Below are 22,095 nucleotides of genomic sequence, written 5' to 3' on the forward strand. Positions count from 1 at the left end.
GGTTTGTAGGAAGTTGCGACCATGAAGTTAGGCAGTACTGTAAGTTGTTTGGATTAGTTTCATGGAAATATTTGGGAATACTGAGGTCAATGATACACATATAGATAACTGGTAAATCAGAGAGTGGAAGAGAGGCTCAATTTTAAAGTAAACCAGGAGGAGAAAGGATAGTTTTCACAGTCATAGCTGTTTTGAATAATTGTAGGAAGCTGAGGCGAGCTCTCACCACTCAATTCCTGAGTGTAAGAGTAGATTATTCTTAATGGAGGTGAAATAACAGCAGTAGTTACTGACATCAGTTTAGAAAGAGAGAGCAATGTGAGAGGTTTGTACTTCTTAGGGAGAAAGTTAAATCCTTCATTAAAGCAATGACATTACCTTTCTTGAAGAAAGGATGCAAGATATGGATCAGCTTGATAGGGAAAGCTATTCATTAGCAATGAGATTTTGTGATTTACAGCACTGGTTTCTTTGCTCTTCTTTGGTCCAGAAAAACTGGATGAAGGACAGTGAAATGTTATCAACACTTTTATAAGATAATAACCAAGATTTCTGAGGATTGTTAGGGTTTTTTTGTGGGAGTGATCTGCCTTCTCAGATGATATTGTGCTTATGTTCAATGTGCAGCTTATATTAGGATAGCTTATTTCACAGAAAAAGTAACCTATTTCTTGCAAGAGAAAGCTAGGTGTGGGGTGCAGGTAAGTCAGGTGGAAAATTTACGTTGTTAAAAGTAGAAGTTGGGTAGAGCGTGTTAGTGCAGTGGCAAGGATGCAGTATATTGACAAATAGAATTGTCTGACTAGTTCTGATGGTTAGTTCAGATACTGGTAGTGGTTTGATCTGTTGATATTTTTGAGTGGATACGTGACTGGAGAACTGTTGATTACAACCTGTTCTAACCTTTGGAGGTGGATTTGCTGACTTGGGTTTTACTTGCTATTCCAGTTTGTGTCTTTTCAATGGAGTTGATTGTAGTTCAGCTAGTGTCTTTGAATATGGACAAAAGCATTAGGCAGGTTTTGCATGGTCTGTAGTATGTTCAATTTGATCAGAAAAGGTAGTGAAACGTGTGACATGAGCTACAGGTTAAGATGCATATCTCCCTGCATGGAAGCTTAACAAAGCCTGGGATAGCTTCAGCAGCTATAATTTTGGAAGAATATTCTAGAAGAGAAATATCTTTGTTTCAGATCAGTTCTTTTTTCTATTATGTATCATGTTGCAAATTTCCTTTAAACTGAGAGAATCTTAAGTTGAGAAAAAGTCTGTTAAGCTCATTTAAGGCACTTTCATGCACTTTACTAGTTTCTTAATCCAAAAGATCTTCTATCTGCTTGAATAAAAGATAATTATATTTGGTTATTTTTGTTGCAAAAAATAGTTTTATGTGATTTGGAGCCTTCATCTCAATGCCTGTTATTGGAAAATAATAAATCCATCTGATACTGTTGGTCCTTTCTTTAATGCTTTTTTTTTTCCTGTTGGTATAAAAATAATGGCTTGAAGTTCACTTACCTCAATTCTTCAGTTTTATTCCCAAGCCTTTACTGTCCATGCTAACTCTCATGAATTTCTTCATATTTGATAGAAGCTTTCTTTTTGTTCCTAGAAGCATCTTGGCAGAATCTGTATTGTAAGGCTATTATCTTTTCAAGTCAAGGTTTGCTCCTTAATAGTCTTCCATAGCAGTTTCTGCATTGTAAGCAACTTTTTCTACAATTCCTAATCTATTTCTAGAAGCATAATAGCAGCAGCAGTGATGGTTCTAATTATCATAAGGCTGAATGACTAATTAACTCTTTTTCTGTTGTCTTTGAACTTAAAGTGGCTGCACTACTGAGGTGCTTATTTGAAATTCATTGTTGTTAGCTGTCTCGGGAATCTTTATTTTTGTTATAACAGAAAAGATCTTTTCTGTTATGCTATGTTGCAAGCAGACAGTCATTTAAAAAAATATGATACCCTTTATAGCCTTTTTTTGTGAGCTGTGTTTAGGAATCATTTCTTAGGTGATTAAATATAAATTAAAACATATTGTTGATAGCTTCTACCAGACAAAGTTAGATAGTGGTATATTGTTAAGGCAAAAGTTTACTTGGTAATATGAATCTTTTTTTTTACAAGACAAAGTAAAAATCCAAGTCCATTGTTTAAGGTCTTTCTTAAAGCATTAAATTGGAAGACAGATACAGCAGTAATTTGCTATCTAAACCAGACAAATTCAGCACACTCCAACTACAGAAAGTAATTATTGATAATATTTATTGAATATTGATATCAAGTAATACTTGGTAATACTTAGAGCCTTGACATTTTACTGGTGATTCTAGTATTTTAATATTGCATACCATGGTAAATGAATTCTTTCTTGTGTTAGCATTTGCTAAGATGTGAGCTGAAATACCTAGGAGCTGGTTATACCTGCATAATTCTTCATGAAAATTGATTTTTGGTGTGAACAAAGCAGCTTCACAGAGAGCTTTATTCTTTCTAGTATGCTTGCCTTACAATTTTGGAGGAGGTGCAGTGATTCTTGACTGTAGTCTTGAGAAGTTTAAAATGATTCCAGCTGCCACATATTTTGTTGTGAAATAAAAACTTGGCACCAACTTGTGCTTTTGTAGAGGCCCAGAATGTAATCCTAGCATGAATTTCCATAGCTGTCCCCAGCAGTGACACACGTCTGTTTAGTTTAAGAATATTTTTCTCTTGGTATCTGAAAAAAGTATGTTCTGAAAAAATATTTCACAACTTCTGTATTTGGACACCAAAGGGTTAAAACACTTAAGTTTAGTATTTTTAAAACATTTTGCTTTAGAAATTTTAGACTAGTATACAGATGTTTATAGGAAACGTTTTTTTTCTCATTGTGGGCGTATTAGTGTTCTAATTTTTTTTTCTTCTTTTTGTTTTGTTTTAATCTTGTATCTGCTAATTTTTATATAGGAATAGTTACTAATTCTTTTGAAATACAGCATACTAAATTTAAAGTAATTGAAGCCATGAGTTGACCAGTAATTTTAATCCATTCTGTATAAATTTCAGTGAAGAACAGACAAATTGGTTTCAAGATGAAAGTAATAATGCTTAAAAGGCATAAAAAGCTTAGTGTCTTGTTGTTAAGGTGGTCACATGATAATGGCTTACATAATGAATAATGTGCTACAGCACTATATGTATGTTAATGTAACTTTTAATCTTAATGTTGCCTGCAAATATGTGATCCCTTATGATATAAGTTTCCTGTTTATGCACCATTGCCCGTTTAAATCAAACAGAAGATTCTGAAACTGTAAAAACTACACATGTCAATGTTTTACAGCTACGTAATTCGAATTGACTTGATTTTTTCAAGTAATCCTAGAAAGGGGGAGCATTCCATATAGAAACTGCTGAAACTGCCACAGGTGCTTCTCCGAAAACCTTACAGTTGTGGCATTGAATGTTCAGTATCGCTTCCTTTCTGCACACAAGGCATACTGTTGAGGTATTTGTTGCGGTGATTGGTTTTAATGCTAATCTAGGAATTCAGATATAGAATCTATAGATTTGCATGCTTTGCTTACCCTAATTTACAGTTATCTACATTTGTATTTGTAAACTAACAATAGATAAGTTGAGATCAGTATTTTTAACAGATATTACATTGATATACGAAAACTGTGGTTTATTTTCTTAGATTGTCGCATGGCATTAACAAAAACAGTAAGCTGTAGGTGATGTAATCACTATTTAAAATTATATATTTAGGGGATTTTTCTACATATATACGTGTTTTTTCAAAGATTTAATGTTTAATTTTCAGAGAAACATTTGTTTTTCAAAGTATGTGACATTATAAGTGTACTACTTGAAGCACACTATCTTACATAGTAAAGACATGTAGAAATATACTTGGTTTTATCCTCCAGTAAGTGTAAGAATCAATCTTTTTCTAAGTGAATTTGGTATAATTTAAAATTCAGTTTGAGAAGTACAAGTCTCTCTTCTTTTTACAGATCCTTTTTAAGAGTAAATTTTGTAAGTTATCCTGCAGTGGATCTCTCTTAAGAGAAAGTTAGTTACATTTAAACAATTCTAGGTTTTATTATTTATTTATTTTACTTTACTTTCTGTAACTCTGTCATAGTGGTGGACGTATCTTGCATGTTTCTGAGGGCTTGCTTCAGATGTTTCTTCCTTTAGTGTTTTTAAAAACAAACTGGTTAGATTTAAATAGTAAATATCATCCTGCTTTAACTAAAACTAAATTGAAAATTAACTTTGTATTTCTATACACTGCTCCTATTTAGTCAGATAATGTATTTTTCTTTGGACAATAATTGAATTAGACCTTCGGTCAGCATTTTTAAAAGCATTTCAGAAGGAATTATCTGTGCATGTGCTTTATCAGTATCTTGATAGCTGCTTAAATTTGACACCAGGACTCTGATGAACAGGGCCTTTAAAATGGGCATTATGGTGAAGTCAACTGAAGGGAGAAAAATGGAATTTAAAAGGTCCTTTTCATACCTCTTCATGATTAGTCAAAAGTTTGGAAGACTGCCTGTGGACATCACTTGATGGATGAAGAAAATGGATTATAAGAGTGTTGTTTTAAGCAGTGTACAAAGTATATGAATAGATGTATACGCAAAAAAGTCAGATCTTAAACTCTTAATAAAGAGTACATTTTTTGAATTTATTTTAAAAAACCGAATACCGAAGAATTCAAGTGTGAGATACAATTTGTTAAGGAACTTCGAGATCACCTACTTCTACTTTTCCATATCCAGACTTCTCTGAACTTTTTCTGTTCTTGTTTTTATTTACAGTATAATAAGAAAAATGTATCTTTTCAGTTACATTTGTCTTTTTTCTTCTGCTTTGGAGTTAGCATCTCATACTTCGGTATTTGAAGGAGAGTATCGTTCCCAACTCCTGGATTTTAGCTATGTAGAAGGATGGGGGTAAACGATACCACACTTCATGTTTCTAATTTCTTTGCAATAGTAACAGTTGCATGGAAATAATGAATGAACTGTAAAGTAAAAAGAAATATTCTCAAGTGAAAGAATCTTCACAGGACTCATTCCTTCTTCTGAATATATGAATTACTTTGGAAATGATAGGAGGTATGTGTAGAGCGAGTCGACATTTAGTCCTCGATAAGGTTAAGTCAGGGATTTTTCTCATGTTTGTCGACTCAACCCTTCACATCTACTCCTACATGGAGTAGATGCCCCAAAAAATTGATTTTCAGAGCTACAGTTTTCAGTGTACTTCAGTTTCTCCACCAGTTTCTGGAGGTGAACTGGTCTCCTTCAAAGGTTTCTTACACTGTTTTTTTTTGTTGTTGTTGTTTTTTCCCTCTCCTTACTGGAAAGAGCGGTGGAATTATATTTTTGGATTGCATATGTTTGTTTTGATGATAACTAGGCCAGCCTTTACAAAATACTGCACCACATCAATGAATGCTATTTAATAAAAGAATAATCTTAAGATGGATGTAACTTTTCAAGGCTTAGGCTAGTTTTATTTTCTCTAATATGTTTCTCCATCCTTTTTCACCTTCCTTATTGGCAGCTACTTAATAAGCTCTCTTTCTTTGAAAAATACCAATTGGTGTTGTGTATTACTTGCCTAATCTTGTTTCAGGTAGGTAACCTAGCTTAGAGAAGAAGGCTGAAAGAAAACATGACCTTGTCCTAAACTGCAGTATCTTTTTTTTTTTTTTTTTTTTTTTTAATGTTTCCAGGACATTTCTCCTTGTATTTGTTTCTATATTCTGGGTAATACCATTGCAAAAATAGAGCTGTCATATTTGCTGTATGATTAGCAGCAAAAAAACTGCAGCTTACCTTAAGAATCCAATAGTGTATTCTGAGCTTCTTTGGACCTTCAGATATGTCAACATTAGGATTAAAGCCACATGAAAGCTGGCACTGAAGGGATTTCTAACATACAAAAAGCAGAGTGGGAGGAAAAGAGGGTTTTTTGATGGACTTATGAAACTTTAAGATATTTCTGTCCATGTTATCCAAAGGTTTACATTTTTTTTTCTCCCACTGCTTCCTTTCACAGTGAATCTTGATATTTTTTGTTACAGTATTCTTTATCTCGTCAAAACTTTTTTTTATAAGATGCTGTGAGAAATTAAGTATCCTTCAAGAGACATCTCGAATTGTTTCGTAGTTCAAAATTTACTTGTATATACTGATTAACTCTTTGAATTTCCTGCTCATTGATTTTTTTTTAACTTTGTAGTCTGTGTTGTACTATATAATCTACCTAATAGCCAGATGAGTCTTCAATTACTGCCCTTTCATCTTTTTGCTTGATAGTCAGTTTAGATAATTGTGATTCATAACTAGAGACTGATATATGGCCAGATCGCTTATAGGAGATTTGACTACACACGAGACTGAGAGGAATCCAGTGCAGTGAACCATTTCTAATCTCAGTCCTATAATGAAGTCTGTCACAGCAATGGCTTTTGTATTCCTAACTTAGGGATCAAATGGAGCAGACTACTTTCACTCTCAAAAAGTGACAGCATTTGAGGTAGACCACACATTGCAGATATGGGGTAGAGGGATAGTGTAGTGCTCATCACATCTGCTTTACATGCTGAAGGTCCTGGGTTCAAGCCCCAGTGGAACCAGCACCAGGAAATCTGTGGGAGGTTGGACTAGATGATCCCCAGAGGTCCCTTCCAACCTTACTGATTCTGTGATTCTGAATGGATTTAGTAATAGATATGTTCCCAGTTCCTTATAACTTCTGCTGTAAAAGGGTAGTCTCAAACTTACCAGTCAAAGTCCGGTTCAGTGCTTTAAACAAAAGTGTAATGTCGTAACTTTTTAGTTCATTCAAGTAGTCCAGTTCAGGACTTGCAGAAGACTGTATAAGAGTATTTTTCTGTTCATTCACTCAGAATCCTCAGAGTGATGGTAGTATTTCTCATATATTTAATAACATTTTGGAAGTATTTTTGAATGAATTTATATCAAAAAAGCTATGCCAGTATAGCAAGACTGCATAGTATGTGCTAGAGGTTTTTTTTTTTGGCTTTGTTTGTTGCCTTTTATGTATGTGGCTAATTGAGTTTGTAGTTTTCTTGGATTACTTGCCTTTTGTTATGATGAAGTAGTATGTTACGACTATTTCTCACTGCCATTTTCTGTTTCCATGGCAGATTTTCCTCCTAGAAAGGACTAGAAAAAAGCAACTAAATTAAATAAATTTTTCTAGCCTGTTTTTCTAGAGAAGTGAGACTTAGGAGGTTGTGTTATGTTTATCCACCTCTCCTTTTCTCCATCCCAGTTATGCTAGAATGGAAGGCAGTTTCATTGAAATTTGAAAGGCTTGAAGTCCCAGAACAAACTAAGCTTCTATTAAATTCATGGAAGTTGACAGCTGGATAGTGAAAAGATACTCTGATTAGTACTCACTCTGAAAGAAAGCTGACAGAACTTAGCAGTATTCCATTTAGTAGTAATTCACCATCTATATTCATCTAGATCTTTTAATCTCCTTTTATTCTGTTTAACTTTGTATTTCTTTTTCTCTCATTCCTCCCCCTCCCCCCCAATTATTAACTTCCTGATACAGGAAATTCCCTTGGAACTGATAAGTTAAATTCAGACTCAAGTTTTTGAGAAATGTCTTTCAAATCTCTCTGAAGCAAGAATGTTACATTCAGTATGCTTTAGCCCTTTTAGTACCTCCACGGTACTCTCTTAAAATACTCTTCTGGAAGGGAATGTTTGTCTACTGGTTAAGAATAAGCTGTTTAGGAAGGGAGAAATGGACAGAAATATAAAAATACTTCTTTTTTTTTAAACTTCATTGCATTTTAATATTTGACAAACACTAACTTAAAGCTTTTTTTTTTTTTTTTTTTCTGGGAATATAATTTTCCCTTCCCAGAATTTGTTCACGCAGTATTGCACACTTGCATCTTAATTTGTACATCTCCAAATGCCTCCAGCAACTCATTTCAGCATTTCTTTGGGGAAATGCTAAAATAACTGTAGTCTGTCTTGCAGTCCACTCTTCAAAGCAGAGATAATGATCAACAACATTTGCTGAGTAATAGTATTATCTATTCCTTGATGATTGCTTAAATTATTGTACTTTTTTAACCTTTGCATAAGTTTCATTTGCTCATTTAGATTTTCTTCACTATCCTTTCAGACTAGCAAATTGAAAACAGATTAGAGAAAACTGAGCTGTTCTCTTTGTTCGAGAATATGTTGAAATTTCTATTTGTTTCCTGTTGCATTGTTTAATGTCTGTATTCTACAAAAGTAAATTAGAACTGCCGAAAGAACATTGAATAGAGGTTAGAAGGGATTTCAGCACCAGAAAGGATTGATTGTGTTTGGAAAATTTGTGAAATTATGATCTATTCTTTAAAAAAAGGGGGGGAAAGAAAAACCTCCGGAGATTTAGCAACCTTACCTAACCTTACACTCTGAACCTTTCTCTTACTGTCTTACTTAAAATATTCTTTGCTTTAGTGAATTCCATTACTTCTGTGTGTCTGGTGCAGACAGTATAAAGAGTCTAGTCTCTTTAGAGATACTTTTGAAAATAATACCTTTACCTTTTCACTTATTTTGTCTGAATAAATGTGGTTTCTTCAGTGTTATGAGGTTTTGTTTTGTTTTGTTTTTAAAACTTTTTAGATCAGTCTCTTGCTGTACTCTGGATTTTCACTGGTAGTCCAAGTAGGCGATGACTTGGAATATTCTAGTATGTAATTAAATTATACTGGTCTTCACTGGTTTATAAATTTTCTGATTCTGTAGCATCTCTACTTATCCTTCCAAATTTTATGTAATCCAGCTGTATCTATTTGTAAAATTAGTCTTGCTATAACCGTAAATTTATAAAGATTTTGTAGGTTCTTTTTATAGCAATTGAGTTCCAGTATTCCAGAAAGCAAAGATCTTTGTTCTCTGTTTTCTCCATGTGAGCTGGAGTGAGCATTTTGTTCTGCACTTCATGTGAGTTGCAACAGTAGAGTCAGGTCTATTCATCTTCTAAACTCTTACTCTGTTAGCATGTCTGTTTCTGGATTTTCAGTAATGTGCTTGTCTAAACTACTGAAGCCAAGAAACAAAAATCCAGTCTTCTGACTAGATCTGTCTGGAAAGGAAAAACACAGAAAACCTCATTTCTTGGCATCTTTTGCTTTACAGTCTAGTTTTGTCATTTCTAGCCCTCTTGTCTCTGTTCTTTTATGCACTTCCTTATGAAGTTAGTGTTTGTGTTTCTAAGCACAGACATACTGTATGGTTGTGTAACTGTTACAGTGCTCTTTCAAAATAAATCTCTACAGCTCTAAATGTCGTACCTGATTTAATTCTTAATCTCTTTGATACATTAAAATATTCAAAATCCAGTGCCATTTCTCCCTTAGATGGAAAAGTCTTGGGTCAAATAACAAAGCAAGTCTCAGCATTTATGATGTCACACACTTTGAAATGAGAAACAAACCAGAAAAAAATATAAGCAAAGCATAACTAAATATAGCATCTTTATTTTTTTTCTATATATGTATATATTTTATTAGGAAGAATAGTGATGTTGTTGTTACCTTAGAAACCAGAATGCCATGGACAATTGCCAAGTCATGTTAAGTTTGTTTTGAGTATTTAATTTTTTACTCAAGATAAAGAAATAGATTGCAAAATAAACTGCAGAAGATGGTAAAATTCAAGATTTAAATTAGTCTGAAGTTTGTGTAAAGATCAGATGCTTCAGACTATTTTAGAATAAAGCATTTTGAGAAGTTTAAATAGGAAGATGCCTTTTTTTAAAGGCACGTAGTGTATTGATTTTATTTGAAAGTGTATTGTCTCCCAAATTTTGCTTAGAAGCCAGATATATGTGCAAAAAGTTAAGTTAGTTATAAAACTAAGATTGATAACTAATTCCTTAATGGAAATTTGCTAAGTGTATGTTTTCTCTCATCACCAACAGATAGTTAGTCAGTAAGAGCAGCAGCAGCAGCCAAGCTAGGTTGATGAATGAGCGTAATTCAGTGTTTTGTATTGTACAGCTTGAGAAATGCCAGTGGCCTGACAGCAGCAGACCTTGCACATACCCAGGGCTTCCAAGAATGTGCCCAGTTTCTCTTGAACCTCCAGAATTGTCACCTGAATCGTTTCTATAGCAATGGCACCTTAAATGGGGTTCATCAGAATGCAGGTCCCAATCCATTCAGTGGTGGGACAAGTCGAAAGAGATCCTTTGAAGATATGGAGTCTGCTGGAGTAAAGAAGGCTAGAACTGAAGGTGAGACCCCAGAGGTAAAAGGGGAAGGGTGATACTGTTGCTGAGAAAAGAAAATAAACATTTTAAAGCCGTTCAGAGTGGATGTTGAGTATTATTGACAAACGTGCTTACATATCTAAATTGCATATTAATAAACCAAGTAGGTGATTATTGTTTTTCCATCCTTTGAAGAGTATACATGTGCACAAGATCCTTCCTGATTCTCCCTATCATCATCCTGATGTGTTCCTAAATTTCTAGTTCCAGAGTGCTGGTTACATGATGCCAGGAGTAATGTTCTGAAGAGTAGGGGCTGGAATTGGCTTCTATTCCTTCCTCAGTTTTGTTTAACCCAAATAATGTTACATTAATTCACGAAGATGCCTGGATGTTCTGGTGGTAATTTGCCACATCATGATTAACTCCTAGTTCAAAAAGGGTTTGCTAGGTAAGATGGGTGAAAGAAATCTGGCTCGGTCAAGAAGGGTCATGTCTGTGACGTTAAGTTAACATATCTTAAGTTTCCAGCATTATTAGCTCCCTTTTAAGGGATTGTAAGACTATGTCAAACTAAAATGAACCTTAAGGATTCCTATTCAGTCTTAACAGACTGAAGATACTATTTCTTTCTTTCCTGGCAATAATGAGATGGTGCAGCCTCACAGATATTTATTGGTGGCTATGTAACAAATCCTTTTCAAATCTTGTGAACACCTTGAATAGTGTGAGAATAATGTTCACTGCGCCCTTTCTGGGCCTCATCCCAATAAACATACTAAAAGGAATCAAGCATTCTGTGCTCAGGCCTCTCATTTCTTCATCCTGACTCCAGCCTCAGGAAAGGGACGCTTTCTTCAGTCAAAGTTTTTGTTGTTCTAACAGATCACTTCTTGTTCCGAAATGAGCTTCAATGAGCCAAATAAAATGAGTTCAACCAGTACTTTGTTCCAGATACAAGAATGGAAATAGAGTGAAATGATGTTGGCAAATATGACACAGACAACATAAATCGCATCAATATTGACACTCAGTGGTATTTTCTTTAGTACTAATTATGCAGGTGCTTATGACTCAATGAACATTTCACCTATCTCAGAGGTCATAATAGTGAAATCTATAGCTGACCAAAAATAGGATTCACCACCTTACGTAATTGGTCTAAACTGTAAATAATTTCATGATGAAGAACAGTTCCTATAAACTTAATTGTAAGTGCTTTTCAGGAATAAAGCACTTAAGTAGCTGGATAGAATAAGAAACCTTTTGCAGTCTACAGGTGCCCGTAACAGAGCTGAGGAAAGAGATCTTCAGTACCTGCAACTCATGTTCCTGTACCAGGAGACACTGAAGTCAAAGATGCTCATCTTTTGTTTTGAGGAGTTATTCCTTCTGAGTTCATGACCAGTAACCCTTGTTTTCAGAAAATTACTCCAAACTACTTAATAGTTAGCGTTTACCCCAAATCTGTACCACACATAAGGTGTGGTAGTGGGCTAGCTGTTTTTAGGATACATATTGCCATGAACTATCCTTAGCTTCTGTATTAACCTTCACCATAAACAGCCACAATAGTGAAAAGTTAGGTGGAGCAAACAAATACAGACAGTATGTTTAAGTAAATGTGGTCTCCTAAGCAATTACGGAGATGCCAAAGGGCAAGCTATCTAACCAGTCAAAGTGGGTAGTTTTTGAGCTTTTTTACCAGTAGGACTTTTAAGACCTTTGTAAACAAAGCTAAAGGCCTTGTCTTTGCTTGAAGATTTTTACAGTAATTAAGAGTTTATTCCAAACTGTTCAAGCTAAAGTTTCTGATCTGTGTCTGACCTCAAAGGTATCAGTAATATCTATCATGTCCATGCAAAAAAATCTACTGGAGTAAGAATAAATCACTGTTTTTGAGACGCTTTGTAAACAACAAAGGTGAGTTATGGGAAATCATCACTACATATTTGTCCTTACTTGGCTTTTATAGAAAACATGCCATATTTTGTAATAATGTGTTTTTTAAAACCACGCTGGTATATTGTCCTCTACTTTAAAGGCTAGTTACACAGCAGCTTCAGGAGATAAAGGTGGAGAGAGTGCAGGTAACCAGTATTTGCTGGAAAGGGTGGGATTTTGATGGCCTTGCCCCAGATCAGAACAATCACTGCTTAGAAAAAAACCTGCTTTGAAAAAAGCTCCTAGTGACTGATATTGTCAGTAGGCACAGTATAGGCCCCTCACAATGAGACTGGAGGCAGTAGAGATGCTGTGCTTCACCTTTTATCCTGGAATGGCTGAACAAGGGGAGGAGGGTTGCTTACAGGTAGTTCTGTTTACATGTACACACATGTATATGTGCTCTTACGTAGGTGCATAGTGTTTTAAAAAAAAATTGCCTCAAAAACACCTAACATCAATACAGAATATACTGTGATACAAACTAGTTACTCTTTTCTGATGTAATACAAAGCCGAGCTCCAGAGGGTGAAGCTGAACTGAAGCACAATTAAAATCAGTAGCTACTGTTGTTGCAAGGCAACATTTAAAATGTATGCCAAATATTTTCTACTTTAAATGTGGAAGTGTTGACTAGATTTTTTTGTTCATTTCTTGTGAAAGCAAGTAGTCTGGGAATTTTTCCTTGCTTCCTGGACTGGTTGATGGAGGGTGGTGAACATGGTCACATACAATGATGATGCACACTAGGCAGACTCACTGTTAGCCAGCTACAGAATGGACTAACCACACAGGTATATGTGTGGCAGTCCTAATCTTAGTTTCTAGTTCATGGCCCTTGCCACCAAAGTTTTTGCAGTGTCCTGTACATGCTGCATACAATACTTAGTTGCTATAAGCAGCAGGTGACCATACCAGTAATCATGGGCCTAACAGGGCCACTTTTAGGTGTTCTTGGTGGGGTAGGGATAGGGGTGCATTGCTCAAGTGTACCCTTGCAGTTCCATATTCCTGTAGGCAGCTAGGAAAACTGCCTTTCCTGTCCTGGCTGAGGGGTAGTTTGAAGCCCTTGATATGAAGGCCATGGTCTCCTTTAAGCCCTGTGTAATTTCTTTGGTTCTGAAACACTTTAGCAATTGCTTAACATTCCTTAAAAACAAGTAGTTTATATCTGCTCTGCCCCAGCTAATGAGAGCTCTGTCTTACAGCCTACCAAAGTAGATCTGTATAGAATGATGTTAAGTGTATGTGTGGTGTGTAGGAAGGTGTGTCAACATCAGTGTGAGACAATGTAGGATCTGCTGGCGTGGTACTGGAGGAGTGCCTTGGGTGGAGGGTACAAGAGCTAGTGAAACCAAGTCGTCTTGCTTATTAGAGCAGTTCCCATAGCAGCATAACCATTCGTCAGTTTTCATCTTAGGAGAGGTCTGTCTTGAGGAGGTCCCTGGAGCAGTCTAGTATGGATGGAGGGGGCCATATAAGGAACAGGAACCTGGAGTGAAAGAGGGAGCAGTCTGGACTGATAATGTAGATGCTTTCTGAGATAGAAACTGCTTTTATTTTTTAGATGTGCTAGCTATAAAGGCTACATGTAGATAATTTAAATTAGCCTTTATTCATTCTCATAGTACATCAGACTAATATTAGCTTGGTAGACAAGTGCAAAGTCTGATAGATAAATTGGTATTTTTTCTCCATCTTGGGGGATAAAAAAATGAATGTGCAACTATTTACTCTTATTCCTTCATTCAGAATCTCAAATAATCTCAAATATAGGTATATTTGAAGCTTTCAGAACTGAAAAATCTATGTTTCTTTGTAAAAAGCTTTTGTTATAGTAACAGAAGTACTTTTTTGTTTGGCTGAATTTTCAAGTGTGCATCAGTGATTAAATGGACTAAATGTAAACTTTTTTTTTTTTTTAACCAGCTTATAGCTCTGATGGCTTGATACCAGTGATGAATGGAGGAGTTGAGGATGATGCTGACAATATGCACGTTGATAGAGAGTTTGCTGTTGTATCAGGTGGGAGTGGACAATTTCCTGTTAACTGCAACAACATTCAAATGGTTGAAGACACGAAACAGCAGGAGAATAGTTCTGTTGGACCAAAAGAAATTGAAATATACACTGTTTCTGCAATGCAAACTCCTTGTTGTTGCAAGAATAAATATGCATTTTATTTTTAATTTAAGCATAAAACTTAATCCTTCATTTTTGCACATTGTTGTCTAGAGTCTTGAAAGCTATTGTATTGCTATAACACCCATTATTTGGGAGTTTAGTAGTTACCTAAAATTAGCTATTTCATTCAAAATACTGTAACAGTAAAGGAGAAGGCTTATTTGTAGTTCTCAGATAAATAGAAATCCACTATGGTTGTTTAACTTTTAACCTGAGGCTTGTATTTATGTTGTGCCTTGTTTTCAGTTGCTATGATTTCAGGTTAAAGGAAATTCAGGAATAATTTAAATGATTGATTTCATTTCCATTAAATAGATTTAATTGCTACTAAGAAGATTTAATAGGGAAACATCCTAGTACTTACATAGCTTTGCAAATAATGTATGTTACAACTAAACTCTATTGAAATTAGTTCAACAAATGCTATGAAGAGTAGTCTAGACATACATGTGTTCAAAATTTGTTCAGACACAACAATTTAAGTGCAGGATCCTGCTGTGAACAACTTCTGTTTTTGTTTTATGCAAATAAAACATTGGATATTGCAGGTCTTAAAACTGATATTTGGAACTAAAGCATCTTGAAAAGCAGTGTGTGAATTTTGTACTGCTCTTCATGAAACAGTCATAATGTTAGTAGTATTAGTGAATATTAATGCTTGAAGTTTTTTAAGGGCTGCTCAATCAAGATGCTCAATCTGGTAACCCCAGGGTGTGTATAGAATTTTGATGAAAACTGTTTTGGGTCAGCTTCTTCATGCCCTTGGTAGGTAAAGGCATGGAGTTGCTATGATAGTGCATTATTACATTTTGAAGTGAATTTCTTACTTTAATTTGTTCTGTGATAAAAATGTTTATGCATTGTACCACAGGTCAGATTCACCAAAGGGAATGATAATGAATAGATATTTTAATATATTAGGAATAAATATATATACATACATACATACATATATATATATATATATTCAGTGCTTTAAAAGTAGATTGTGATATTTTCCAGTGATAATTACCAAGTGTTTATGGAAAAATGATTGTCTTTCATAAAATATCCTATTACTATAGGTGCTAATTTTTAAAAAATAATAATATTCTGTAATTATCACTAGAGCTATTCATTACCTACTTTCACATATTAACTAACAGTAGTGCCATTTTTATTAAAATTGTTTGGCAAAGCCAACTTAATAAGAACTTATTTTTAAATAGCTAAAATTTTGCACTTTTCAATTAATAAACACTATATGAAATTCTTCCTGTACATTTTCGTCACTAAAATAGTAGGTTTGATGTCCTGATGGGTTTGGGTTTTTTTTTCCCCTTTCAATAAAAATCCATGCTTAGTGAGTTGAATTGATGTGGTTGCTCTAATGTAGGGATGAAACCAGAAACTCTAGTAAGTACATCAACAGTTTCTAAACTGATATGTTTTTGGCATTGCATATTACTGTATGTGAAGTATCAGTATTATAATCCGTATCTCAAACTATATCCATGCAAAGGACTCACAGAAAACCAGAACTTTTGATTCCTTGTCCAACAGTGGTACTCATTATGTGTCACTTCAACAGGAACCCAGGTTTTATAAATGTGGCACATCAGCAACAGACTTATTCACTGCTTGAATTGGAAATAGAACAGTAAATCAATCCTATTTTGCACATAGGTTTATGCTTTCACATATATATAAACATATGTGCATATATCCAGGGATAATAGCAGAATGTAAAACCTAAATGCCACCACATAGGTCTCTAGTTTCTACATTTGCCTTACTAATCTTAATCAATGTAGATGTAAATTTTGGATGTCCTTTACTAGTAGGTATTTTTAAAGCAGAATCTATCATCTGTTTTTTGTGCTAGTACTTTTGAGTACCACTGCAAGAACATACCCTTAAGACATACTGATGAAATCTGTTTATGGAAATAAAAATATTGTAATAATTACTAAATTCAAAAGAAAAATTGCTTTAAAAGAGTTGTCAGTGTTTTTTGCATGCACATTTTTAGCATTTTGTTTCCTGCTACTAATCTTTTTAAGTCTTCTGTGCACTCTGCTGTTGCTATTGTATATGGCATTTTGCATGTGGATTGTACAGATATTATAAACTTACCATTAAATATAAACCTGTTTTTTTCTGCTTAATATCTTATCTAGCAGACTGCTAGATAAATTGAAATACTTTCTGAGTAAAGGAAATTTGAAACCTATTTTATAATAGCACCCCAGTATAAACATTTGTTTATTTTGCCTGTTTCAGTGTATACTGTACTCTGAGAGTTACCACGCGAAAGGAAAAAAAGCCACAGTTTAGTTATGTCTGAAATATAAAAAGAACCCTTCATCTTCTCACAGATACTAAGTTCCTCTATATGTACAATTTTTCATCCCAAGTGGGCATTACAGTTTAGAGGGAAAGATGTCTTTTATTCCACTTTTCAAAATGCCCAAAATGTTGTTTGCTGCCCTACAATTATTTCATGCAGTTAAATAAAATACTTGCTGAAAAGTTTCATTGTCTTTGGAAAGATTAATAGGGGTATATTTACACATTGAATGTAGACAGATAGTTACACTTTCAACATTAGAATCTATGCTTCAAGCTTACTGATCAGATTTCATTACTTTGAACTACCCATATTGTTATGAATAAAGAAAGAGTAGATTTATTTTCAAAGCTGTGTATGGAAGCATTTTTAAAGTAAGTGGAGTGTAGTGCAGACATTTTGATGTATTTCGATTGATTCTTAATTTTTGGTGACAGGTGTATTTCTTAATGCAGATATGAATAGCAGTAGCTCCATATTGAATGCACTGACAAATGGATGTGCCATCAATGGACATTTGGACATCACCGCAGCACAACAGCTCAGTGGAATGGATACCAAGCATGAAGAATGCTTAACATTAACACCTAATGGCATAATTCCTGGAATAACCTCTCCCAGTAGGCATCGAGTTCATACCAGTAATGGCACTGAGGAACCAGAAAAAGCCATGAATAGTTCCACTGATATGTGTGGATCTCTGCATCTGAATGGAAGCCCGAGCAGCTGTGTATCTAACCGACCCTCGTGGGTGGAAGACCTTGGAGATACTTTGCACTATGGACACTATCACGGTTTTGGGGATACTGCTGAGAGCATCCCTGAACTTAGTAGTGTTGTTGAGCATTCCAATTCTGTTAAAGTTGAACAGAAATATGATAATACTGTCTTAGGCACAATGTATTTGTATCATGGTTCCTAGATCAATGACCTTTATGTCAAATGCATACTGAAATTGCTACCAAATGAATCTAGGGGGACAGAATCCCCACATAGCATTAAATTTTAAGATTGCAACTTATTGCTATTTTTACACTGTGTTTATATAAAAAGTAAACCTTTAATTTGACAGCCTTATACAATAGTTGTAGTTTGTTGCATGTATGGGGCTTATTTAGTGGTAAAATAGGTGCTGTTATGATGGAATGTTCATTATTTTCTTTTTTTTATGGAATGTTCTGGTTTTGTATTTTTTTTATTTCTAAGCTTATGAACACTATCTTTCCCTTTTTAGAACTGTTCTCCCTTTTACTAAAGCAATTAACTGAGTTTTGTGAAGAAAATGAGTTGTATGTTACATATGTGCATCCCTTTAAAGTAAAGATTTTCCTTTTTCATATCTTCTGCTGAAGCTATGGTAGCAATATCAATGCCAGCTATCACTATGCAAGGTTTGAAAAGTGGCAATCTTATGGAGCTTCTCAGACTTTCTAATTTGTACATTTATTCTGTATAATTAGATGTTCACCTTTTAATTTTTTGAACAAGTTGTTTAAAAATGCAAAGGCAAAATTTGAAAAAGTTAATGTTTCACTTTCTGTAGCATAGAAGTGCTTATTATTGTTGCTGGGCTCTTTGCGTTATAGAGTGGGAAAGTGGGTTGCCTTGTTCAATTGCAATTGGGTGTGCCTCAGGTTAGTTCTGAATTTGTGGCATTTTTATTTTGCTTCTCTTCTTTATATGTATGCTTGATATTTTACCATAGCTCACAGACTGGAGGCATGTTCGCACTGTTCTGCTTTGTACGCAGTTTTAAATTGCTGTTACTTGTTATAGAATTTGCCAAGTCGAAATATTTGAGTTGGACTGTCTTAGATATACATTTATTGTCCTTTTTTTAAAAACATATGCTTTGAAAATGTAATGCTGTGTACTGTTTGGGCTGTGCTCACAGAAAATACATTGTATTTAAAGCTTAATACACAAATCAAACTTCATGTAAGTGCACTATATGAGCACTAATAATATAAGCTACTGCTTTGTAAATGGTAAATGAAGAGTGAGGAAGAAAATGGTAATGAGATAAGCCCTCTGAATTGTGTTTATTTTTTTGTTCTTGTTTTGTTTAAAAAGGGACCTTTACAAATTGGATTTTAAAAAAATAAAGAACCATATTACATTGTATCTGAATACTTTGTTTAGACATGATACTTTCACTGGCAATTTGAACATGTCTTTAATAGTTTTGAAATCATGTTTCTCCTTAATCTTTCTCAGTAATGTTTTATCAGAACATGGAAGAAATTGTGAACAGCCCAACAGGTTGTTTTTGACTGACTCACAGAAACACGTACTGGGTGTTCTGTATCAGCCTTGAACTCAAAACTAGTTCAAAAAATTTTGGCTGCCTGATTTCCTTTGAACTTAAACTGTCCTTTGAACATTTTAAGGCAAATGCTACAGTCTATAGAAAAATCAATATTTTACATAGACTTGACAATATATGTGGTACACCATCTATAAGTAAGATTACCGGAATTAATGCAAATTCAGAGTAACATTCCAGCTGAGCTGCATGGATTGACCAGTGATTTTGCAAATTGTTGGCCAGGCCAGCAAAACTCCTAAGTACCTTCTGAAGAGAAAGAAGATGATTGATGAGAGCTGAATTTCAACTGAAGCATGCTGTTCCTAGCATGCCTCTAACCATTTGCTTGCACTCAAACAACTGCACCGATGCCCTGTTCTTAGAAGTTTTATTTCTTGATGTAGTGCCCAGAAGTGCATGTGCCATTGCAATCATACTAACACAAGAAAGTAACTTAAACATTTTTTAGATTGACTGCAGAGCTTGCTGCATACACTTTTTTAAAAGCACCTTGTAGTTATAACAATAAGCACTCTCATCTTAATCCTTTGCTTTATAGCCAAGTACTTTCCTTCTTTAGGTAACAAATAAGTTTGCATGTGTTTGTTCAGATGTTACAATTTTAGGTACATATTTCTAGCATGACAAGATTTATATTCTGTTTGTAAGGCAGGGTTTTAAAAAAAATGTGTACATTCAATTTTCATTCACTTGCTTTTCACATCCACCTAAAAATACCTTGGAAGACACTGCATTTCAAATTCAAGGAGAAAACTTACTGCCTTATTTTAGACAGCACTTCTACCTGTAAGTTGATTGGTGTGTGTGATCAGGCACAGGCTAACAGAGGGACACATTTCAAGGTGTATATCCATTGTCAGGTGTAACGGAAGCCAAGTATTGCACTCTGATTAAATACATAAGACCAATTAAGTAAGTATGAATGTCACACGGGTTTGCTAGATAGCTTGTTTTACTGATGATGTTGCGAAACTTTTTGACAGAGTACTTCAGCCAAGAGCTGAGATGTACACTTTTTTTACTTAAATAGTTACTTTACAAGAATTCTGAGGCAAACTGCTTTTTATAGGTGCTTTTTGAGGCAATATCTATACTTACAGCAGAGGTCATCTAAAATTCCATTTTTAAGTTACACCATGAATCTTCCATAGTATATGAAACATGGAGTCAGCAGAATAATAGAATAGTTGGGGCTGGCACGGACCTCCGCAGATCGTCTAGTCCAATCTCTCTGCCCAAGCAGGGTGGCCTAGAGCAGGCTGCCCAGGACCGTGTCCAGTTGAGTTTTGAATATCTTCAAGGATGGAGACTCCACAACCCCTCTGGGCAACCTAGTACATTGCTCAGTCACCCTCACAGTAAAGAATATTTTTCTTAAGTATGTATGGACTTTCCTACATTTCAATTTGTCTTTTAATTTCAAATACATGCAAGCAATAAAACTGTAAGAGTAATGAAGCTAGGAGATTCAGTTATACTTCTGGTGGGTAAAAGGCTGTTATTAGATTAATAACCTATATTGCTAAGTGTGAAATGAGTTCTACCAGACACAGTAGTCTATTTCTGCATGTAACTACAGATCACATAGGAGCTTTGTTTTAGTTTCTCCTAAGTATTTAGCAAGGGTAATGGTATTGTTAGACTGTAAGTATTCAGACCTTTCTTGTAAGAGGTCAACAATTTTCAAGGCTTTTATCAGCTGAGCATTGTCTTAGCTGATGCTTTATCTCAGCATACTTTGGTCCTGGGAATAGTTCTGCAAAACTAAAGTTATCATCTTCTCTGTCCCCTAGATTTAGCATAATTGCCTGTTTTGTATCTATGTATATGCTACAGGCAATATGCAGTGCAAGTTTTTACTGGTAATGTGTGCTTTCTGAAGTACAGCCTTGCATACTTTTCCACTGGCTTTGAGTCCAGCCAGTCTCTTCCAGTCAGTAAAAAGCTACACGCTTAAGGAGGAAAAACAAAGGAAAACAAACAAGAAAACAAAAAATCCAACTCTTATTAGCAGTCTTTTGGCACTGCAGTACCTCTGCCACACTACGCCAGCACAGATGGTGCCATAAGCCCTGTAAGTTTGTTGACTACTAAGCCACATGGGGAATTAATATTAATTAATAGTAATAGTAATTAATAGTGGGTAAGGCAGCTGGACCCACTTCTCTCACATTGGTGCCGCTCGATTTGACACACGCACTACAACTCGCCCTCACCTCCTTCAAGTCTTGGTGGATTTTGCTCTGGAGTTGTGGATTTCCTACCGGAGCAAAAGAGAGGCGCAGCGAGGGAAAGCCCGGGTGCCGGCAGATATCCAGGGGCGGGAGCCCGCAGCCCGCCACGACCCCCGTCAGTGCTGCTGCTGCCCCGGGGGACGCCCAAGCACGGAGTAGGAAGTCTCGGAGATGCAGCCGAACCAGGAGAAGACGGAGAGTCTTAAGTATAGTTTACTATTCCTGGCAATTGGTAATTAGATTTGTGTTAGGTTGCGTAATGACGCCCGGATATTTCACACCTCTCTCTGCATTCCCTGAGCTTCCTACCTCCAAACGGTGACTGGCTGTGCACCGGCAAGGATCAAAAGAAGTCTGTTTTAAAACAGATGGTTTATTTTAAAAGCATATCTGGTGGTAATGTTAAAAAAAAATAGTAGTTTAGACTACAATGGTTCAGAGCAGTCTCATAACCTCAACAGTATATATCCAAATCAAAAGTTGTGCCACACTCATTAGTTTGTTGTTGTTTAAATAGCAACCCCCTCAAAACCATAAATAATGCTACCTGTGGAGAGTTTTATTCTGATGACAATAAAAATTAGACGGTCTCCCTCCCTCCGAAAAACACAACAAATTTTAATAAGTAACTTTTTTTTTTTTTTTTTTTTTTTTTTTTTTTTTTTTTTTTTTGCTTCTGTGTGACTCAACAGGATTGTCACATACAGGCACATACAGGATTTTATTACCATTTCCAGATCAGGAGCTATTAGCCTCAACTGGCTGAAGTGCAAGCAGGAGAGACATGGCTTTGCCACTCGAGTCAGTTC

At 35.2% G+C, this 22,095-nt stretch overlaps 1 protein-coding gene across 2 annotated transcripts in view; it reads left to right on the top strand.

Annotated features, from left to right (window-relative positions):
* Positions 1 to 18,853, top strand: part of ANKRD10 (ankyrin repeat domain 10) — a 37,862-nt gene extending 19,009 nt beyond the window's left edge. Inside the window, exons 4-6 of one of the 2 annotated variants that reach the window (XM_062601692.1) lie at positions 10,055 to 10,290; positions 14,140 to 14,235; positions 17,161 to 18,853. In XM_062601692.1, coding sequence (XP_062457676.1) covers positions 10,055 to 10,290; positions 14,140 to 14,235; positions 17,161 to 17,645 — 817 coding nt within the window. In that variant the 3' untranslated portion in view covers positions 17,646 to 18,853. The remainder of the gene's footprint in view (positions 1 to 10,054; positions 10,291 to 14,139; positions 14,236 to 17,160) is intronic. The other variant, XM_062601693.1, reaches the window with a different exon arrangement.
* The last annotated feature ends 3,242 nt before the right edge of the window (positions 18,854 to 22,095 follow it).

The sequence above is a fragment of the Rhea pennata genome, chromosome 1 (assembly GCF_028389875.1).
Source record: "Rhea pennata isolate bPtePen1 chromosome 1, bPtePen1.pri, whole genome shotgun sequence".
Classification (NCBI taxonomy): domain Eukaryota; kingdom Metazoa; phylum Chordata; class Aves; order Rheiformes; family Rheidae; genus Rhea; species Rhea pennata.